The following is a 23,602-nucleotide window of genomic DNA, read 5'->3' as shown; positions in this document are numbered from 1 at the left end:
TAAATGTAAAGATACATATAGAGTAAAAGTAATTGGGTAGAGAAAAGTACACCACACTAACACTAATCAAAAGAAAGCAAAGTAATATTAGTTTCAGATACATCAGACTTCAAAGCAAGGAAAGTTATGAGGGATAAAGAAGAGCATTACCCATGACAAAGTGGTCATTTCTCCAAGAAGACATAACAGTCCTTAATGTGCATGTGCCTAACAGCAGATAGTCAAATTATGAGGCAAATACTAAAAGAATCACAAGGAGAAACAGATGAATCCTCTATTATAATTGGAGATGTTACCACCTCTGTATCAGACATTAACAGAACAAGCAGGCAAAAAATCAGTAAGAATATAGTTGAACTTAATATCATCCATAATCATCTGGATATATTTGGCATCTATGTACTACTTCAATCAACAACAGCAGAATAAACAATCTTCTCAAACACACATGGAACACTGACGAAGATAGAACACATTCTGGGCCATAAAACATACCTTAACAAATTTAAAGGAATAGAAATCACTCAGACCACAATGGAATTAAACTAGAAATCAACATAGCTGGAAGATTCTAAAATATGTGGAGATTAAACACCACACTTCTGAATAACACATGGGGCAAAAGAAGATATCTCAAGAGAAATTTTAAAATATTTTGAACTAAATGAAAAGGAAAACACAACTTACCAAAATTCATGGGATACTGCAAAAGCAGTGCTTCTAGGAATATTTATAGATTAGAATGTATATATTGAAAAAAAAGAAATCTAGAAATCAATAATCTAAACTTCCATTTTACCCGGGTGTGATGGCTCACACCTGTAATCCTAGCACTCTGGGAGGCAGAGGTGGGAGGATTGCTTGAGACCAACTTCAGCAAGAGTGAGAACCTGTCTCTACTAAAAATAGAAAAAATTGGCTGGACAACTAAAAATAGAAAAAAATTAGCCAGGTGTGGTGGTGCACACCTGTAATCTCACCTACTCAGGAGGCTGAGACAGGAGAATGGCTTGAGCCCAGGAGTTTGAGGTTGCTGTGAGCTAGGCTGATGCCACGGCACTCTAACCTGGACAAAAAAGCAAGACTCTTTCTCAAAAATAAAATAAAATAAAATAAAATAAACTTCCACCTTAGGAAACTAGAAAAAGAGCAGATTAAATCCAAAGGAAGCAAAAGAAAAGAAATAGTAAAAATTGGAGCAGAAATCAGTGAAACTGAAAATAGAAAACCAATGGAGAAAATCAGGGAAACCAAAAGCTGGTTCTTTGAAAAGATCAATAAAATCAATGAACTTCTAGGCAGGCTAGATAAGACAAAGAGAGAGGACACAAATTACTAACATCAGAAATAGGCCAGGCATGGTGGCTCATGCCTGTAATCCCAGCACTTTGGGAGGCCAAGGTGGGAGGATCACTTGAGGCCAGGGGTTTGAAATGAGTCTGGGAAACATAGCAAGACCCTCATTTCTACAAAAATTTTTTAAAATTAGCTGGGCATAGTGGTGCACACCTATAGTCCTAGCTACTGAGGAGACTGAAGCAGGAGGATCTCTTGAGCTCAGGAATTCTAGGCTCTAGTGAACTATGATCATGCCATTGCCACTGCACTCCAGCCTGGGCAACAGGGCAAGACCTTGTCTCTCAAGATAAATAAATAAATAAAAACTAAAAAAAAAAGGACATCAGTATGGATCTCTTAGACATTAAAAGAATAATCAAGGAATGCTATGAACAACTATGTCCCACAAATTTGACAACCTAGATTAAATGGAACAGCTAGTTGAAAGACACAATCTGCCAAAACTCACACAAAAGGAAATGGACAATCTGCATAGACTTATGTTTATTAAAGAAATCGTATAAATAATTAACCTTTCAGGGCCGGGCGCGGTGGCTCACGCCTGTAATCCTAGCACTCTGGGAGGCCGAGGCGGGCGGATTGCTCCAGGTCAGGAGTTCGAAACCAGCCTGAGCAAGAGCGAGACCTCGTCTCTACTATAAATAAAAAAGAAATTAATTGGCCAACTAATATACATAGAAAAAATTAGCTGGGCATGGTGGCGCATGCCTGTAATCCCAGCTACTCGGGAGGCTGAGGCAGGAGGATCACTTGAGCCCAGGAGTTTGAGGTTGCTGTGAGCTATGCTGACGCCACGGCACTCACTCTAGCCTAGGCAACAAAGTGAGACTGTCTCAAAAAAAAAAAAAAAAAAAAAAAATTAACCTTTCAAAACAAAAATTACCAGATCTATACAAATTCACTTGTGACTTCTACCAAATATTTAAGGAAGCAATGATACCAATTCTCTACAGTCTCGTTTAGAAGACAGAAGCAGAGGTAATACAATTGACACTTGAACAACAGAGCTTTAAACTGTGTGTATCCACTGCAGATTTTCTTCTGCCTCTGCCACCCATGAGACAGCAAGCCCAAGCTCTCCTCTTCCTCTTCCTCCTCAGCCTACTCAGTGTGAAGACAATGAGGATGAAGGCCTTATGATGATCCATTTCCATTTAATAAATAGTAATTACATTTTTCTCTTTTTCATAGTTTTCTTAACATTTTTTCTCTAGCTTACGTTATTGTAAGAACATATATAATACATATAGTACACAAAATATGTATTGATTGTTTTTGTTATCAGCAAGGCTTCCTGTTAATAGTAGGTTATTAGTAGTTCAGTTTTGGGGGAGTCAAAAGTTATAAAAGGATTTTTGACTATGCGAGGGGTCAGCACCCCTAACCTCCTTGTTATTGAAGAGTCAAATGAGTCATAACTTGTTCTATGAGGCCAGCATTACATAACTAATATCAAATGGAACTTATCCCAAGTATGAAGGCTGGTTCTACATTTGAAAATCAGTTAATGTAATCCATTGCATTGATAAACTAAAGAGGAAAAAATCACATGATTGCATCAATGGACTGAGGGGGGGGGACATTTAACAAAAATCAAACACCATTTCAGTAAACTAGGGGAACTTCCTCAACTTGATAAAGAATATTCACACACACACACACACACACACACACACACACACACACACACACACAAAGCCCTATAGATAACATCATACTTAATGGTGAGACATTGAAATCTTTCCCACAAAGATCAGGAATAAGCAAACGATATCCCCTGTTAGCACTACTTTATAACATCATACTGGAAATTCTAGCTAATGCAATAAGAAAGTAAATAAAAGTCTTGTTAGATTGGAAGGAAGAAACTATCTTTGTTCACAGATGGACATGGTAGTCTACATGGAAAATCTGAAAGAATTAACAATCACAGCAAAAAACTCCTGAAACTAATTAGCAATTATACTAATAGTAAGGCTGCAGAATACAGAGTTAATATATAAAAGTTGATTGCTTTCCTATATATCAGCAATGAACAAGTGGAATTGAAATTAAAAACACAATACTATTTACATTAGCATCCCTCAAAATGAAATACTTAGGTGTAAATCTACCAAAATATGTACAAGATCAATATGAGGAAAATTACAAAACTCTGATGAAAGAAATTTAAAAAACTAAATAATGGAGAGCTAGTCCATGTTCACGGATAGGAAGAGTCAATATTCTCAAGATGTCAGTGCTTTCCAACTTGATCTATAGACTCAATGCAATCACAGTCCAGATCCCTGCAAGTTATTTTATGGATATCAACAAACTGATTCTAGGTTTATACTGAAAAGCAGAAGACCCAGACTTATCAACACATTGTTGAAAAAGAAGAACAAAGTTGGAGGAATGACACTACCTGTTTTTAAGACCTACTATCAAGACAGTGTGGTATTGGCAAGAGAATAAACAATAGGTCAATGGAGTAGAATAGATAGCCCAGAAATAGAATCACATAAATATAGTCAACTGATCTTCAAGAAGCAAAGGCAACAATGGAGAAAAGATGGTCTTTTCAACAAATGGTGCTGGAACAAGTAGAAACACACACAAAAAAATGAATCTGGACACAGACCTTACACTCTTCACAAAAATTAACCCCAAATGGATCACATACCTAAATCTAAAATGCAAAACTATAAAACTTCTAGAAGATAACATAGGAGAAAATCTAGATGAGTTTGAGTTTGTTGATGGTTTTTAGATATAACATTGAAGGTGTGATCCATGAAAGAAATTATAAGACAGACTTGATTAAAATTAAAAATTCCTCCTTTGTGAAATATACTGTCAAGAGAATGAGAATACAAGCCACAGACTGGGAGAAAAATATTTGCAACAGATATCAGATAACAGATAAAGGACTGTTATCCAAAATATACAAAGAACTCTGAAAGCTCAATAAGAAAACAAACAATTTGGTTAAAAATGGACCAAGGACTTCACCAGGTATCTCACTAAGATATACAGGTGGCAAAGGAGGATATGAAAAGATGCTCCACATCATATGCCATCAGGGAAATGCAAATTAAAACAATGATATACCACTACAATCTGATTAGAATGGCTACAATCAAAAACAGTGACAACACCCAATGAATGGGAACAGGAACTCTCATTCATTGCTGGTGGGAATGCAAAGTGGTACAGCCACTTTGTTAGACAGTTTGCCAGTTTCCTACAAAACTAAACATTCTCTTACCATATGATCCAGGAATCTTGCTCCTTGGTACTTACCTAAAGGGATAGAAAATTTATTAATACACCCACACTAAAACCTGGACACAGATCATTTATATCAGATTTATTCATGATTGCCAAAATTTGGAAGCAACCAGTAAGTCCTTCAGTAGGTAAATGGTTAAATAAACTGTGGTACATTCAGACAATGGAATATTATTCAGAACTAAATGGGAATGTGCTATCAAGCCATGAAAAAACATGGAGGAAATTGAAACACACATTACTAAGTGAAAGAAGCCAATCTGAAAAGGCTGTAGACTGTATGGTACCAACTGACATTGTGGAAGAGGTGAAACTATGGAGACAGTAAAAAGTCCTATAAAATGGATAACGAAAATTTGCAGATGCTTTGTTATTATGTAAGGACAAAGCCATAATAAAAATGGATCTTAATGATTATAGTTTGTGATATTAAATACAGTATCAGAAATAAATTGCCAATGATCTGGAACCGACATTAGTGGGGCAATTGTAGGGGGCTTGCTGAGGATGTCCTTGGCCAATGAGCATTCTATTGGCCAAGGACATAATGCAGGCAAGACTAAAGGTAGGACACAGAAAGAAGCCAAGTCTTTGAGGGCCCTTTGAACACTGCAAAATGTATTAACACCAATTCACCCAGGAATAAGCTATGAATATGTCCAAGTTATTGTTTGCTTATTCTCTAAATGGGCTGAGGCTTCTCCTTGTTGGAGAGCTATAACATCATGCCCTTACACAAAGTCTAGAAAAAGTAAAAGAACTAATGAAGTCTTAAAACTAAAATTATCAAAGTTCTCAAAAATTTGAACTTTCATGGTCTTTCATGCTGCCATTAGCCTTGATGGTAATAATCTACCCCTTTTGGTACCCACAGTTTACATCTTCATCAATCAATAGCCTTTCCCCACCCATGTATTTGAAAAATTTTCTTCCAATTCTAGGTTCTGTTCATTACAGACTAATGTAAATAAATGCTTCATGAGACTTAGGTTACTTCTAGAATTATTGCTAGCAGGTTCAAGTGTATTTCCAAAATAACTGCCTAAACAGACCATAATTAATCTAAAATTTGGGGATCTAGTCATCTGAAACAGCGCCAGAATAAAACTGCCATTGGGCATAGACATAAAGTACCTTATCAAGTACTATTAACAACTGAGGTAGTGATTAAACTCCAAGGTAATGATCTTGGATCTAACTTACCACTTTCTTCTGATTGCCAGACATTTATTCTATCAGAAGAATTCAAACTAAGGATTGTTAGGAATTCTTCCAGAGCTGATGACTGGAGAAGCAGGCAGTTTTTTCCCAAAACAAAGAAACAAGACTATTTTTCTAATTTGGGGGGGGGTCTGCTACTACTAATACTATCTTTTGTTATATCTTGACATCCTCCATTGAACCAATAGTAGTGGGTCACTTAAATAGATATTTATATAAAAACAAAAATGATCTGCAAATTTCAGTCATTTAGCTGTTAAAAGCAACTAATTACTAACGACATATCTCACTATTTTAAGAATCAATCTCAAAAACACAATTCATCCAAAAAGAGAGATTATTTGGCTATTACTTGAGTATGAAATAAAACTAAATATCATTTGAGAGGGCTATAGTTGACTCTCCTATCACAAAACCTTGACTTCCTTGCACTCATCCATTTATTACTTCAACATTTACTAGGAGCCTCTACCCATTTATTAACCTCATCCATTTATCAATATTACTAGGTTCCTAGTACCCAAATGCTGTGCTAGACACTGGGATACGATGGCATAAGTCTACAGCCCTTCGGTTTTGTAGGAGGAGGCGGGCAAGTAAACTAATACCGGCAATCAAGCAATGTGGATCTGGGTGCCCCACTACTGGTATGAACACAGTGTGGGGGAAAGATAAGAGCAGTCAGTTCTTTCTAATGCGTGTGTTTGGGGTGAGGTTCAGGAAAATTCCACAGAGGTGAGAACATTAGTGGAACAGAAAAATTTCGCCAATTCACAGTTGCAAAATCGCTAGAGATAACAGGAAATGAACGATGTATTCTATAGCCACACTTCTCTGTGCTGCACATAAAAATTCTTTTTCCAAAACATGTCAAGGAATTTGGTTATATAAGCAACAAAGTTGTCATATTTTTTCTTTTGATATAGTAAAAGGTATTCGAAAAAATGGGACCCGTGGGATGGATTATTAACGTACACAGGCCATAAATTTACTTCAGCGTTCTCAGCACTGTAAGGGCACCACTGAGCCTTTTGAGTGCCATAAAAAAACTGGGTAGTCAGAAAGTATTCTAATTCGGAAAATTTGGGGTTCTGTTAGAGTAAGTTTCCCATTGACACCTTGGAACAGGGCCATCACCTTTTGTGATTGGCGCAGAGAAGAGACCGCGATGGAAAAAACATGTAAGAAAGCGAGCTGGAAGATCCAACATTTGTGATACTTTGTTGACTTGCCAGAGGCTTTCCCCTTACGCTGGTGTTAACCCCTGTTCTCCAGCAACCAGCGGACGCGGTGAGAAGGTTCGCGACTTGACCAGGGCACACTGCACTGATGAAGAGCGGCGCGACGGCTCTCCACTCAAACCGGCAGAAACAAAGCTGAGTCTTCCTGCATCGAAAAGGAACCCCCCACCCCGCTCCACCCCCCACCCCCTCTACCCCCACTCCACCCCCACCCCGCTCCACCCCCACCCCGCTCCACCCCCCACCCCCTCTACCCCCACTCCACCCCCACCCCGCTCCACCCCCCACCCCCTCTACCCCCACTCCACCCCCACCCCGCTCCACCCCCCACCCCCTCTACCCCCACTCCACCCTCACCCCGCTCCACCCCCACTCCACCCCCATCCCGCTCCACCCCCACTCCACCCCACCCCACTCCACCCCCACTCCACCCCACTCCACCCCCACCCCGCTCCACCCCCACTCCACCCCCATCCCGCTCCACCCCCACTCCACCCCACCCCACTCCACCCCCTACCCCTCTACCCCCTCTACCCCCACCCCACTCCACCCCCTACCGCCCTCCACCCCCACTCCACCCCCACCCCGTTCCACCCCCACTCCACCCCCACCCCGCTCCACCCCCTACCCCCCTCTACCCCCACTCCACCCCCACCCCCTCTATCCCCACTCCACCCCCCACCCCACTCCACCCCACCCCCTACCCCCTCTACCCCCACTCCACCCCCTACCCCGCTCCACCCCCTACCCCCTCTACCCCCACTCCACCCCCACCCCGCTCCACCCCCTACCCCCTCTACCCCCACTCCACCCCCACCCCACTCCACCCCCTACCCCCTCTACCCCCACTCCACCCCCACCCCGCTCCATCCCCTACCCCCTCTACCCCCACTCCACCCCCCACCCCTCTCCACCCCCTACCCCCTCTACCCCTACTCCACCCCCTACCCCCTCTACCCCTACTCCACCCCCACCCCGCTCCACCCCCTACCCCCTCTACCCTCACTCCACCCCCCACCCCACTCCACCCCCACTCCACCCCCACCCCACTCCACCCCCTACCCCCCTCTACCCCCACCCCATTCCACCCCCTACCCCCTCTACCCCCCCTCCACCCCCCACCCAACTCCACCCCCCCTCCACCCCCCACCCCACTCCACCCCCTACCCCCTCTACCCCCACTCCACCCCCACCCCACTCCACCCCCTACCCCTCTACCCCCACTCCACCCCCCCACCCCACTCCACCCCCACTCCACCCCCACCCCACTCCACCCCCTACCCCCCTCTACCCCCACTCCACCCCCACCCCACTCCACCCCCTACCCCCCTCTACCCCCACTCCACCCCCACCCCACTCCACCCCCACTCCACCCCCTACCCCCACTCCACCCCCACTCCACCCCCACCCCACTCCACCCCCTACCCCCCTCTACCTCCACTCCACCCCAACCCCCCCACTCCACCGCCACTCCACCCCCCACCCCACCCCCACCCCCCCACCCCCCCCACTCCACCCCTACCCCCACCCCACTCCACCCCCTACCCCCCTCTACCCCCACTCCACTCCACCCCCTACCCCCACTCCACCCCCCACCCCACTCCACCCCCACCCCCCCACCCCACTCCACCCCTACCCCCACCCCACTCCACCCCCTACCCCCCTCTACCCCCACTCCACTCCACCCCCTACCCCCACTCCACCCCTACCCCACCCCACTACCCCACTCCACCCCCACCCCACCCTACTCCACCCCCTACCCCACCCCACTTCACCCCCCCACCGCCCCACTCCACCCCCTACCCCCACTCCACCCCCCACCCCACTCCACCCCCTACCCCTCACTCTACCCTTACCCCACCCCACTACCCCACTCCACCCCCTACCCCACCCCACTTCACCCCCCCACTCCACCCCTACCCCACCCCCCTCTACCCCCTACCCCACCCCACCCCCTTCACCCCCCACTCCACCCCCTTACCCCCCATTCCACCCCTACCCCACCCCCAACCCCCTCTCCACCCCCAACCTCACTCTACCCCCTACACCACTCCCACCCCACCCCCTACCCCACCCCACTTCACCCCCTACTCCATCCCACTCCACCCCCTACCCCCCTCTGCCCCCACCCCACTCCACCCCCTACCCCACCCCACTCCACCCCCCACCCCACTCCACCACCCCCCACCCCACTCCACCCCCACCCCACCCCACTCCACCCCCACCCCCCTCCACCACCCCAACCCCACTCCACCACCCCCCACCCCACTCCACCACCCCCCACCCCACTCCACCACCCCCCACCCCACCCCACTCCACCCCCCACTCCGCGCCCCCCAACTCCCCATGCCCCCCACCCCACCCCACCCCACCCCACTCCATCCCCCACCCCCCTTCTGAAGGGCGCGTCCCAGCACCGAGACCCGGAGGCCTTGGCGAGGCCTGGGTCCTGTCCGGAAGGCTAGGTAAGGCTAGCGCTCCGCAAATCCTTCGCTAAACCGCACCCTGGCCAGGGGGGTCCCCAACCCGGCCCCAACCCGCAGCCGCCGCGAGCTCTATCGTTGAGCACTCGGCACGCGCTCCCGCGACGGCAGTTCGCCAGCCCGCGCAGGTGCGCGCGCACCTGTCGCCCCGAGCGCGCGCCGCGGGGCAGAGGGCAGGAGCTCCGCGCGGGCGCGCGCCCGGCAGTGTTCGCGTACGTGCGCCGTCCGCGGGCGCGGTGTCCTGCGCGGCGCTCGGGCCGGGGGCGGGCGCGTGCGGAGCCCGGGCGGCGTTTTCCAGGCGGCCCGGCTCCCCCTGGCGGCAGGCGAGCGCGCCGCAGGAGCGCAGTCAGGCGTTCTCCGCGGGCAGCCGGCGGCGGGGCCTCGCCCGATCGCGCGGGGTCCTCGGCGGCCCGGGTGGCTAGTTCCCCGCTGCTGTCGTCGGCGCGGGCGGCCGCGGGTGCTGCTGCTGTTGGTTCGCGGCGGCGGCGAGGAGGAGAGGAGAGGGCGAGGCGGCGGGAGGAGGAGGCGGCGGCGGCGGGGACGCCGGGCCGGCGGCGGCGGGAAGATGGCGGACGTGCTCAGCGTCCTGCGACAGTACAACATCCAGAAGAAGGAGATTGTGGTGAAAGGGGACGAAGTGATCTTCGGGGAGTTCTCCTGGCCCAAGAATGTGAAGACCAACTACGTGGTTTGGGGGTGAGTCCGGCGTGGCCGAGGTCTGGGTGGCAGCGCGGCGTGCGGCGCCCCCAGGCGACCTCTTTGTAACCCCTCCCCCCGTTTCCCTAGGGATGGGCCGAAACGGTGCTCTGGAAAAAGTTTCTCTCCGGAGCGAAAGTTGCACTTCTAGGGTGAGGAGGGAGAGGACTAGGAGCTCCTCTGGAGCGGCCCATCCCTTTACATCTTTGAGAAGTCAAAGGGAAAGGTACCCCGCGAGTTTCCGAGTTGTCCAGCGCGGTTTTGCGCGCACGCACCAGGTGCGGGCGGCGAGTGGAGCTGGTGCGCGCGTGTACCTGAGCAGAGGTGCACAAAGGGCGCGCCGTCTCGGGCCGGAGACGTCTCTTTTTCGTCTTTATTTTTTAGAGGCTGCCATGTGTTGCAACCATCTCCGCTGGTCCTTGAAGCTTCTGGTCTGTTTCTCCTTTGGTTAGTGGGGAGGGGGTTGCCTCTCGACAAGAGAGAAGGGCATCAACTATGTGAAGTCAGGACGGGAAGGAAATTTGGTGTGTTGGGAAGAGTCGTCAAAATCTGTGTTAGAGGTGAAGGCAGGAGTTTCTCGGGAGAAAGTTACTGGTGAAACAGAGTGAGCTTTTCAGATCTAAGAAATTGATAATGAGTGTGATTTTGCGAAGTGTATTTTAAAGGGAAGTGTTTTGGAATGTTGGTCCACGTGGAGTTTTATGAATTTAAGTCATTCAAGAAAAACATCTAGTCACTTTCATTGGTGCTTCATTTGGTTCATTAGAACCTTTAGCCAGAATTCCCTGCTCATTTTGTTTGATTGAATGGAGCGAGCTTTAAGACTCGATGAAAACTAGTGGAAATTTTTGTTTGTTGGTTGGTTTTGTGGTTTTTCTGTTTGTTTGCTTTTGGCCTTGTGATTTAGTTAGCTCTGTGAAATGTTGATTGATGTTATTCTGAGTTTCCTGTGTTTTTACTCTTTGAAAGAATTTGCATAGATAGAATTACATTTGATTGGGTTTTTAGTGGATTTTTTTCTTTAAAAATTGGTTAAGGAGTATCTAGAGTGTATTTCCATACAGAGTTCATTCTGAGAAATAAAAATAAATTCTAACATCCGGGGATTCCTGCCTGAAAGGCAGGAACTTAATCTGAATTGAGGAGATTAAACAGATAACTTGATATGAAATGTTTTCTAGCTTTTAAGAAGAGAACAATCACTTCTTGTTGGAGGTGTTTAGAGAAGATTCTGTAGAAATGTGTTTGACATGTTTGTATCAAACAAAGTTTTCTTGAATAAATGAACAAATGAATAAGCTTTAAAGAATAAATAGGAATTCTCTGGGTGAAATGGTGGATTAAGTCTTCCAGGATAAGTGAACTCTATGCTTAAAGGAATAAGATCTGGAAAGGAAATGGGTTGACAGAAATTCAGTGAACCCAGTGAAAAAGGAATACTTAGAACAGTAGACTTCAAACTTTTTCAACAGTGATTCACACCAAGAAATTATTTTTATTTTCTGTATGCTGTGTGCACATTTAAATATGTGCATATATAAAAAACACTAAAGACATTTATGCATGCAGTGCATTCTCCAAGGTATGGTTGTTACCCATGTATTGGATTTCACAGTACAATAATTGATAGTGGTGTGTGGTTTAAAATGCATATGTTTAGAGAAAAAGTGGGAATAGAGATTAGACAGGTAGGTTTAGGGCAGATTATAATGAGCTATATTCAGATGAATTCTGATAATACATTGACATTTCTAGATGGGGAGAATGTAGGAGTAGGGTGGGATTGAATACTAGGTAATATATGTGCTTGGATCAGAGAGCTTGCACCCCCAGACTACTTGTTTTATCACAGGTAGAATTACATTTTGATTTTGTATCATTGGTCTAATTGGAGGGATGTCCTAAGAATCATACTTGTGAAATTCAATGTTATATTTACTGTAAGAATGTTGTTAAGGATGTTGTTCAGCAGTATCTTATTTTGAGGGAGCCACAGGATAAGTTTTTTTAATACATTTAGCACCAGTGATGGTTGTGCTTCTCCTAAGTAGTTTGTTTTCTCTGATGTATCCTCATCAGTCTGTAACTGGTTAGTATTTTCTCTTTATTGACAAAGCGCAGAGCATAAATTGGGCCTAGTTCTAAAAAGCATATAGTACCTTAGAGAATGAATTTTGTGTACCTTCTCTATTTTTGTTTTTTGTCATTGCCTTCCTTTGTGTTCCTTTTGCCCTAATGACATTCCACTTATTAGATTTTATACTTTATTTGTATCTTTATTAGCTGTGTTAGATCCATTGTTGAATAGCAAAGTTGTATAGATTAATGAATATATGTAATTAAGCACAAAGAGTTGAATTAGAATTTTGAGTAAAAAAAATCTTGCCTTAATTATTTCAGGACTGGAAAAGAAGGCCAACCCAGAGAGTACTACACATTGGATTCCATCTTATTTTTACTTAATAATGTACACCTTTCTCATCCTGTTTATGTCCGACGTGCAGCTGTAAGTAGAATTCATTTTAAAGCTTTTTTGTTTTGTTTTACTTCACGATAGTAGGTATCATTCAGTGTGGATAACTTCCCTCATGGGTTTCAAATCAAAAGAGTGAAAGGTTTCTATTAGTCTCTTGGAGGGTCAAAATTGGTCTATTGTGTGATTTATACAAATTTTTTAATCTGTGATTTTTTTTTCATGTAAAATGTGGTCAGTGTTTATAACAACAGAAGTTTTTATAGGCATTTATAGGGATGATTTAAAAATTTACAAGCCTGTGGAAGGACTCTAATATTTCAGAACTCTAGTTTAATCTGAAGCAAACTTTTTTTGGTTGTAAGGATCAAATTAACACACATCTTTTTAAAATTATTATATTTTGTGACAGAGTCTCACTCTGTTGACCTTAGTAGAGTACTGTGGCATTAGCCTAGCTCCCAGCAACCTCAAACTCTTGGGCTCAAGCAATCCCTCTGCCTCAGGCTCTTGAGTAGCTGGAACTACAGGCATGCGCCACCATGCCCGGCTAATTTTTCCTATATATTTTTAGTTGGCCAATTAATTTCTTTCTATTTTTTTTTTTTTTTTTTTTTTGAGACAGAGTCTCACTTTGTTGCCCAGGCTAGAGTGAGTGCCATGGCGTCAGCCTAGCCAAGAGCAACCTCAAACTCCTGGGCTCAAGCAATCCTTCTGCCTCAGCCTCCCGAGTAGCTGGGACTACAGGCATGTGCCACCATGCTCCGCTAATTTTTTTCTATATATATTGGCCAATTAATTTCTTTCTATTTATAGTAGAGACGGGTCTCACTGTTTTTCAGGCTGGTTTCGAACTCCTGACCTTGAGCAATCCGCCCACCTTGGCCTCCCAGAGTGCTAGGATTACAGGCACAGGGCTCCGGGCCTCTTTCTATTTTTAGTAGAGACAGAGTCTGCTGTGGTTCAGGCTGGTTCGAACTTCTGAGCTTGAGCGATCCTCCCACCTGGGCCTCCCAGAGTAGGTGTGAGCCAGTGTGCCAGGCCCTACTTTTTCTATCTTTAGTAGAGATGGGTCTTGCTTTTGCTCAGGCTGGTCTCAAACTTCTGAGTTCAAGCGATCCTCCGGTTTCGGCTTCCCAGAAGGCTAGGATTACAGGTGTGAGCCATCGCACCTGGCCTTGAAATTATTTTTTTAATCAACTCAGTACAACTATTTTCATACTCTTGATACATTGGTTTTAATTTTTCCTGATTTCTCAGTGTTTGGAAATTTATTACTCAGAGGAAATCTTTAGAAATAACAGAAAATAACTGATTTCATGTTGGTGAGATTCTTCATCTGTAGGGAAGCAGTGTATTATAATTAGTAAGTAAATGGGCTTCAGAATTATTTGGATATGATAGCTGTATGACATGGCAAATTACCAAAAGTGCCCTTAAAAGATGATATTTAATTTTCTAAATGAGACCATCCCTCAGATTAATTTTGGTAGAGTTGAACATAAAATCTTTTTGGAGACATAATTGAAATAATCAAATGTCTGGTTTTACTATTTATCATTTTTACTTTATAAGTCCATACTTAAAATTAAGTATGAAATGTATTAACTTACAAATAACTACTTTTTCCCATTTCCTACAGTTCTTAAAACAATTTTATTCAAATTTTCACAAGCATCATTATCCTGTCATCACTAGAGCCAGTTTTTGAGTTATCTAACGCAGTTGCTAGATCACTCATTAAGCTGTGTGAAATTTACTTCCATACCCTTTCCCTCCCTCCCTGCTAGCAATAATTGAGGTTTCTGGCTTATCTGAGGTGTCTTTCAAACAGTACCTTATTATTTAAAGTATCTGAGAAAAATATCCCATCATGTAATGGGCTTTGTAAGTATTAAACTGTAAGGCTTCTGCTTTTTTGAACAAGAAATACATATTTAGTGTTAAATACTTATTTAAAAAAATAAAGTTAGAGTGAAACTACTTGGGAAATAATGGGGAAAAAATAGTGACATCTCTCTCTTTAAGATTGTTTTAACTCATTAGATCTTTAAAACTGAATTAGGCAGTAATTAGAATGTTTTGTTGGATATAGCCATTCATTTTGTGTTAATAAAGATTCAGATAGTTGGTTTAGGTTTTCAGATTATGTTTTAGAGGAATGGTTGTAGCACATAATTGATAGCTATAATTGTTACAGTGGTCCTTAGGACCCTTAGTTGCATAATTTAACTCTTATTTTTCTTAAATAGTTGCCAAATTGAAAGGACAGAGTTCCAAAACCTAGGGTTCTATGAATTTGAGGTGGTCGTTTCCTAATTATTTTGTGCTATTTGCTCTTTCTTGTGAGCAGACCATTCATTCCTGAAATGGGTATTCTTAATCCATACCTCCTATTTTAGTGTGAGTAGATGTACTTCCTTTCCAGTTAGCTATAATGTGTACATAACTCAGTAGCAACCAAATGATGAAATATCAGATGTAGGAACAGTAAAGAATGTAAGTTTGACCAGGCACAGTGGCTTGCACCTGTAATATTAGCACTTTGGGAAGCTGAGGTGGGAGGATCATTTAAGGCCAGGAGTCTGAGGCCAACCTAAGCAACACAGCAAAACTGACCCCATCTCTACAAAAGATGAAAAAATTAGCTGGGTGTGGTGGCATATGCCTGTAGTACCAGCTGCTTGGGAGACACTGAGATAGGAGTGTCCCTTAAGCCCAGGAGTTAGAGGTTGTAGGGAGCTATGCTGATGCTGATGCCACTGACCCTGTCCCATAAAAAAAGAAAATTAGTTCAAATATTTTAACTATTTATGTAGACAGGTTTAAAAAAGATACAACACACAAAAACTATGGACACTTAAACTTTCATACTCATAAGTAGAACCTAAAATTTATCCTAAGCTTTAAGGTAAATTTTTAATTGATTAAATATAGTTTATGTGAATCATCAAGGAGTCAGTGCAGGTTTGGTGCAGTGAAATATAATTAGTATTCAATATAAGATAATTGGCCAAAGATACTAAGGGTTCTTCTTCCTTGTTGCTGTGTAAGATGACAGAGGATTTACACTATATAATCCCCTGGCCACCAGTTTTTCTTGCTCTGTGTTGTTTATTGGCATTAGAAAAATGATGTGGAAAATTGTGGTAAAGACAAGATTCATTAATTCATGGCCCAAAGATGACTTGGTGCTTTCTTCTTTACAAATAACTAAGGTAGGCAATTAAAGGAAAATCACACATTTTGGTAAAAAGGATATTTTTTCAGATTTAAGTTTTTAATTTTTTCTCCCTGCTTACAGAATTTATTCACACTCAAGGCTAAAAAAAGAAATATGTAATGTGGAAATTAAACAACCACCACTGATGTTTTCCTATATACTCTCCTATACTTATTCCTATGCCTAAACATGTGCCTATTATCAAAATTTAGTTTTAGTGGTGAATTTAGTTTATTTGAAAGAGTTTAAGTAGAATATTTTGAAGAGGCCTTATTTGTGTGTGAGAAAAGAAAACATTTTGGAGACACTGCAGTAAATGAGAAAGCAGTGGGGCTAAAAAGAGATCAGTCCACATGTGTGCACCATCATGTGTGCGATTAAAAAACAAATACTTAGAGTAAGCCAAGGAGAAAAGAAAATAGACTGGAATTGATATTTTGAAAGGGATAGAGTCATTGCTTCATTTCTTATGATTATCTTTTGTATATCTTCCTAGAATTTTAAAAATCAAATTACTAAAAATTAACATGTTGAAAAATTTTCAAGATTTTTATTAGTTTCTTTTAGCCTACTCACTTTTTACAAATGTGATTTTAAATATACATTACCAAAATACATTGGAATAAAATTAGGCCAGGCACAGTGGCTCAAAATCCCAGCACTTTGGGAAGCCGAGGCAGGAAGATCACTTGAGGCCTGGAGTCAAGAACAGCCCAGGCAACACAGGGAGACCCTGTCTCTCTATAAAAAGAAAAAAAAGCTGGGTATGGTGGTACATGCCCGTAGTCCTAGCTACTTGGGAGGCTAAGCCAGGAGAATTGCTTGAGCCCAAGAATTTGAGGTTACAGTGAGCTATAAATGATGCTACTGCACTCCGGAGCCTGGGCAACAGAGCAAGGCCCTGTCTCTAAAAAAAAAAAATTCAGACATTATATGATGTTGATTTTTATCAAGTTTTATATAGTTATTCATTTGATATTTAATTTAAAATTTTGTCTTCAGACTGAAAATATTCCTGTGGTTAGGAGACCTGACCGAAAAGATCTACTTGGATATCTCAATGGTGAAGCATGTGAGTATTTTTTTAAATTGCTCCCCCTTTTAAATACACATTGTTTCTTCACCCCTCACCCCTGTGAAATAAAGAGTAGTGGGAAGAGAATTTATATTCCCACTGAAAAATTAACCCACTTCAGCTTTGTCCATATGACTTTTCTTTCTTTTTACAGTGAATGCACTCTTTGCTCTTTAAGGCCAGTCACCCATTTCTTGTGTAGAGATTCCATCTTTGACAGTCTCAAAGGCTTTGTCTTTGTAAATTGCATCATGAGTCTTCTCCTTCCTTCTGTATCATTTCTTTTTAGAATACATAGGATCTCTCATCTTTAAAAGATATTTTTGACCCTACATTCCCACTGTCTGCTGCTTCATTTGTCTTCTCCCTTTTCCTGCAGAATTCTTTGCAAGAGTTGCTGTGATATCACTGCTTCTTCTTTACCTCTCATTCTTTCGTGAGGCCACTCCATCCCACTAAAATAACTGTTTGTAAAGTCAACACTAACTTAAGGCTTACCACAGTTTTTCGTCTCTCATACCATACTTGACCTCTAAACAGCATTCTAAACTATTGACCACTTCTGTGTTGAAAGCCTTTCTTCATTTGGCTTTTTAGACACCAGACTCTTGGTTTTCTTTCTACTCATTGTCCACCTTTCAGTTTATTTTGCTTACTGCTGTGCCTGACCTCTAATTCTTGAAGTTTTCCAGGACTTGATTTTTTTCCTTTCTTTTTAAATCCTTAATCTCTTGGTGACCTCTTCCAGTTTTATGCTTTAAATATCTTTTATGTATGCTGATAAATTCCAAGCGTTTTTCTCTAGCACTAACTTCTTCTTAAGTTTCAGATTTATAAATTCACTGTTAAATCTTCCCTTGGATATTTAATAGGCATCTGAAATTTAACCTATCCAAAATAGAATGCCCAGTTACTTCCTTCCCATCTCCCCTTACACTAAACAAAATGAGGCTGCTCTTCCTGCAGTGTTCCCATCTTAGTTGGCACCCTACTCATGCAGCTGCTTATGCCAGAACTGTGGTCAAATCTTTGATTTCTTTCACATCTCACACCCCTTCTATGATCAAGTCCTTTTCTCTAACTTTGAAAGTATGATGACCTCTTACCATTCCACCTCTACCCTATTTCTCCTTCCTCCTTAGGTTATTGTATAGCTTAGTCACAGGTCCCCACTCTATTTCCTACAGTGTAGTTCTGCCTAGCATTCAGAGTGTCCTGTTTTTGAAAAAGCATGTAAATTTGATTGTGTTACTCATCTCCTCAAGGCCATCCTATGGCTTCCCATCACACTTAGAATAAAGCTCCTTTTCCTTGTACTGGCTTATATGGTCTTGCTTCTGCCTAAATCTCTGTGACCTCATATTCCACCAATTTTCCTTTGCTTTCAGCAGTCAGTCTTATTGGTCTTTTAGCTGTTCTAATCTTAGAGTCTTTGCATTTGCTCTTCTGTTTTTAATTGTTTCTATATTGTTACTTGGCTTCCTTCCTTACTATCTTATTTAGATCTGTGCTCAAATGTGGCTCCAAATGTTGTTCGATCAGAGAGAGCTTCTCTGACCACTCTGTCTAAAATATAAAATAGCATTGCTTCCCTTCCTCCCCGTCTTTAGAGTACCATCTGATTACTTCTCATCAAATCCCATCCATTGACCTGCAATTACATACATTTGTTGATGTATACTTATTGTCTGTCTTCTCCACCAGATGGTAAACACTAAGGGGGTAGTTTGTGTTGTTTATTGTTAAACATCAAGCATTTAGAATAGTGGTACATAGTAGGTTCTTTTTTTTTTTTAAAGACAGAGTCTTGCTTTGTTGCCCAGGCTAGAGTGAGTGCTGTGGCGTCAGCTTTACTCACAGTAACCTCTAACTCCTAGGCCCAAGTGATCCTCCTGTCTCAGCCTCCTGAGTAGCTGGGACTACAGGCATGCACCACCATGCCTGGCTAATTTTTTCTATATTTATTAGTTGGCCAGTTACTTTCTTTCTATTTAAAGTAGAGACGGGGTCTCGCTCTTGCTCAGGCTGGTTTCGAACTCGTGACCTCGAGCAATCCACCTGCCTCGACCTCCCAGAGTGCTAGGATTAAAGGCATGTTTTCTTCCTGTGCTGTCCTCATTCAGCAAGTATTTATGGAGTGCTTTTTCTTTTTCTTTTTTTTTTTTTTTTTTTTTTTTTGAGACAGAGTCTCGCTTTGTCGCACAGGCTAGAGTGAGTGCCGTGGCGTCAGCCTAGCTCACAGCAACCTCAAACTCCTGGGCTCGAGTGATCCTTCTGCCTCAGCCTCCCGAGTAGCTGGGACTACAGGCATGCGCCACCATGCCCGGCTAATTTTTTTTTTATATATATATATCAGTTGGCCAATTAATTTCTTTCTATTTATAGTAGACACGGGGTCTCACTCTTGCTCAGGCTGGTTTTGAACTCCTGACCTTGAGCAATCCGCCCGCCTTGGCCTCCCAAGAGCTAGGATTACAGGCGTGAGCCACAGCGCCTGGCCTGGAGTGCTTTTTCTTAAAGGCCTTATGCTAGGTGCTATATAAATTGGAGAATCCCTATTGTAAACATATAAACATACTTACTCTCATGCAAAGGAAATGATACACAGAAGGTTAGAACCCTAGAGGAGGGTTGAGAAGGGAATTTCAATTCTCCTATGAAGAGGATGGAGTTGGGGAGAATAGGGGAAGGCCTTTTTTTAAAATCAGAGCTAATTTAACTCTTTGGAGCAGTGTTTCCCTAACTTTTTAAATCATGAGAATTGTGTGATACAGGTGTTAAAATTAGTGGGGTTTTTTTGGCTTTAGAAGATCTGGTGTGGGTCTAGGGTACTCTATTCTTAATAGGTAAGTATCCTGGGAGATGGGCCTGAGAAATAGGTTAGTTTTGGGGGAGTTCTTTAGAGCAAATGGCTTTTCTTTTTAGAACCCCCAAATAAATTGTCATTTATCCATGCATCTCATTTCCTATAATTTCTATAGGACAGATACATTTAGTCATCAAGTATCTTGCTTTGCCAGTTTAAAAAAATTTTTAATTTATTAGTTTAATAAAAAGATCGAACAAATAAGACCATGTTCTTAGATAAGAACACATAACACATAGCAGCTTAAAGATACTAGTTCTTAATTTATAAATTTAGCCAGGTCTCAATAAAACTCTCTAGTTTTTCTTGAGGAAGGGGCAGAACTAGACTAGATGATTCTAAAGTTTGTTTGTTAAAGTAAGCATCCTAAATATTTGTAGAGGTGTAATGAGAAAAGACAAGCCATTCTAGAGTTTAGAACTTGTAATAAAACCCCCCAAATTTAAAAACTGTGATCAGTAGATTTACTAATAAAATTTTTTTATCTGTTAGATTAGAAACACATATGTGAATTTTATATATGAGTATAGAGACATGTCAAATAATGGAGGGAAAGATAGGGTTATTTAGTTATAAATTGATAAAAGTAAAAATGTTCTATATTATAAAAAAATAAGACTGGGGAAAGGTATTTCAACTCACATCACATATTGTAAATATTACATATAGATATATCAAATGATTTCAAAGCTAAAGATTAATCTCACTAGTGTATGAAGAGAAGACCAACAATAAAATGGATTATGTCATACATTTCACAGAAAAGATGATAAAATCATATGAAAGATGCTTAATTTTGTTCATAATAGAATTGCAAATTTAAACTATACAGAAATAGCATCTTTTTTTTTTTACCTGATAGACAAAAAACTATAAATTTGATAATATGCTCTGGTAAAGGTATGAGGAAACAGGTGTTATACTATATTGTTGGTTATAATGTCAATTGATACAACCTTTGTTGAAGAAATTGGCAGTGATTTGTCATTAAAAATTTTACATAGAAATCCTATATCTGGGACTTTATCTTAGAGGTATACTTGAAAATGTATGAAGTGACATATATGTGTGTGTCTATATATGTGTATATATATTTTCATGGTGCCATGGTTTGTGATGACAAGACTTAAAATTGAACTGCTCATTGATAGGAACCTAGTTAAATGAATCATAATAATTCATGTAATAGAATAATAAGTAGCTGTAAAGGGGGAGTGAAGGAAATGCCTCGTGTACTGATATGGAAGGATGTGGGAGACAAATTGTTGGGTAAAGGACTGGGCATGGTGGCTCACACCTGCCATTCTAGCACTCTGGGAGGACGAGGCGGGAGGATCCCTCAAGGCAGGAGTTTGAAACCAGCCTGAGCAAGAGCGAGACCTGTCTCTACTAAAAATAGAAAGAAATTAATTGGCCAACTAAAAATATATATAGAAAAAATTAGCTGGGCATGGTGGCACATGCCTGTAGTCCCAGCTACTTGGGAGGCTGAGGCAGAAGGATTGCTTGAGCCCAGGAGTCTGAGGTTGCTGTGAGCTAGGCTGACGCCACGGCACTCTTGCCCAGGCAACAGAGTGAGACTCTTGTCTCAAAAAGAAAAATTGTTAGGTAAGAAAGAAACCAAGGTTCAGAACAGTGTGTATAGCCTGCTACCTTTTGTATAAAAAGTAAAAATAAAAGTCTAATTTTGTATTTCTCGTATTTATAGAAAGAAACTTTTGAAGGATATACAGGAGATTAACTGGTTACTTAGGGTGGTAGGAACTAGGTGGATGGGGACAGGTACACCTCTTTTTTATAGTTTAATTATTTTGAGCCATTCAAAAATCAAATGATTAATTTTAAAATAATCTGGGGTGGGTGTGGTGGCTCACACCTGTGATCCTAGCACTATGGCTAAGGCTGGAAGATCACTTGAGGCCAGGAGTATGAGCCCATCCTGAACAAGAGCGAGACCAAGTCTCTACAAAAATACAGAAACACTATCTGGACATGGTGGCAGGCACCTGAAATCCCAGCTACTTGGGCGGCTGAGGCAGGAGGATCACTAGAGCTTAGGAGTTTGAGGTTGCAGTGAGCTTTGGTGACACTTCTCCACTCTAGTCTGGAGAGAAAGCAAGGTCCTGTCTCAAAAAAAATAAAAATAATTTAGTTTTCTACCAGTTGTGAATAACTAAGCATGTTTAAAGTGAATGCTAGGCCGGGTGTGGTGGCTCACGCCTGTAATCCTAGCACTCTGGGAGGCTGAGGCGGGCAGATTGCTTGAGGTCAGGAGTTCGAAACCAGCCTGAGCAAGAACAAGACCCCGTCTCTGCTATAAATAGAAAGAAATTAATTGGCCAATTAATATGTATAGAAAAAAATTAGCCGGGCATGGTGGCACATGCCTGTAGTCCCAGCTACTTCGGAGGCTGAGGCAGGAGGATTGCTTGAGCCCAGGAGATTGAGGTTGCTGTGAGCTACGCTGATGCCAGGGCACTCACCTATCCTGGGCAACAAAGCCAGAGCTTTGCTGTGAGCTAGGCTGACGCCACGGCACTCACTCTAGCCTGGGCAACAAAACGAGACTCTTATCTCAAAAAAAAAACCAAAAAACAAAAAAAGCTAATGGTGTCTGTCTCAAAAAAATAAAAAAATAAAGTGAATGCTAACTTAAAACTTTTTATCATGTATATACATTTATGTATTTACTGATTAGGTCATTAAATATGAAATGTTTGGTTTCTAATCAAAAGTATAGTTTGTTATATCTCAAACAAGAAGCAGTACAGTTAATCAGAGTATGTACCTAAACTATTGATACAGTTTTGGCATCTAAATGGTAGCTTGTTTATACGAGCAACAAAGAAGCCTGGAGAGCAAGTGGCGATGAAATCGCAAAAGACATTTTCCACAGCTTGTTGAGACTTGGATATTTTTCATTCCAAGTAGTGGTCCAAAGCCTGGAAGGAGTGCTAGTCAGTTGGTGCAAGATCTGGTGAATATGGCGGATGACAGAGACTTTCCAAGTCCAGCTGCTATAGTTTGAGCGGCACTTTTTGTGTGACATGTGGTCGAGCATTGTCTCGCAAGAGGATTGGCCTGTCTCTATTGACTAATTTTGGCTGCTTAATCACAAACATCCTGATCATTTCATCCAGTTGGTTGTTGTAGACATCTGCAATCAGTTGACCAGGTTTCATGAAGCTGTAGTGGATAATACCAGCACCGGACCACCAGACCCCATTAGCTTTTTTTGATGAATATTCGGTTTTGGACTGTGTTTTGTCACTACATCTTTATTCAACCATGTGCCAAACTCTTGCAATTGTCAAAAAGAATCCATTTTTCATCACATGTAACAATATAATGTAGAAATGGTTTGCCTTTATGTCATGACAGCAAAGAAAGCCAATCTTTGAGATGATTTCTCTTCTGACATTTACTTCATGTAGAACCCATCTATCCAGCTTCTTTTTTATTTTTTGAGACACAGTCTCACTTTGTTGCCCAGGCTAGAGTTAGTGCCGTGGTGTCAGCCTAGCTCACAGCAACCTCAAACTCCTAGGCTCAAGCGATCCTCCTGCCTCAGCCTCCTGAGTAGCTGGGACTATAGGCATGCGCCACCATGCCCAGCTAATTTTTTTTTTCTATACATATTAGTTGGCCAATTAATTTCTTTCTATTTATAGTAGAGATGGGGTCTCACTCTT

At 42.3% G+C, this 23,602-nt stretch overlaps 1 protein-coding gene across 2 annotated transcripts in view; it reads left to right on the top strand.

Annotated features, from left to right (window-relative positions):
- Positions 1-9,960: 9,960 nt before the first annotated feature.
- CDC73 (cell division cycle 73) overlaps positions 9,961-23,602 on the top strand; it is a 135,229-nt gene continuing 121,587 nt past the window's right edge. For both annotated transcript variants that reach the window (XM_012772412.3, XM_012772413.3), the window contains exons 1-3: positions 9,961-10,273; positions 12,674-12,779; positions 16,972-17,041. In XM_012772412.3, coding sequence (XP_012627866.1) covers positions 10,143-10,273; positions 12,674-12,779; positions 16,972-17,041 — 307 coding nt within the window. In that variant the 5' untranslated portion in view covers positions 9,961-10,142. The remainder of the gene's footprint in view (positions 10,274-12,673; positions 12,780-16,971; positions 17,042-23,602) is intronic.

Source organism: Microcebus murinus, chromosome 23, assembly GCF_040939455.1.
Source record: "Microcebus murinus isolate Inina chromosome 23, M.murinus_Inina_mat1.0, whole genome shotgun sequence".
NCBI classification, from domain to species: domain Eukaryota; kingdom Metazoa; phylum Chordata; class Mammalia; order Primates; family Cheirogaleidae; genus Microcebus; species Microcebus murinus.
This window is presented reverse-complemented; position numbering and strand designations above follow the sequence as displayed.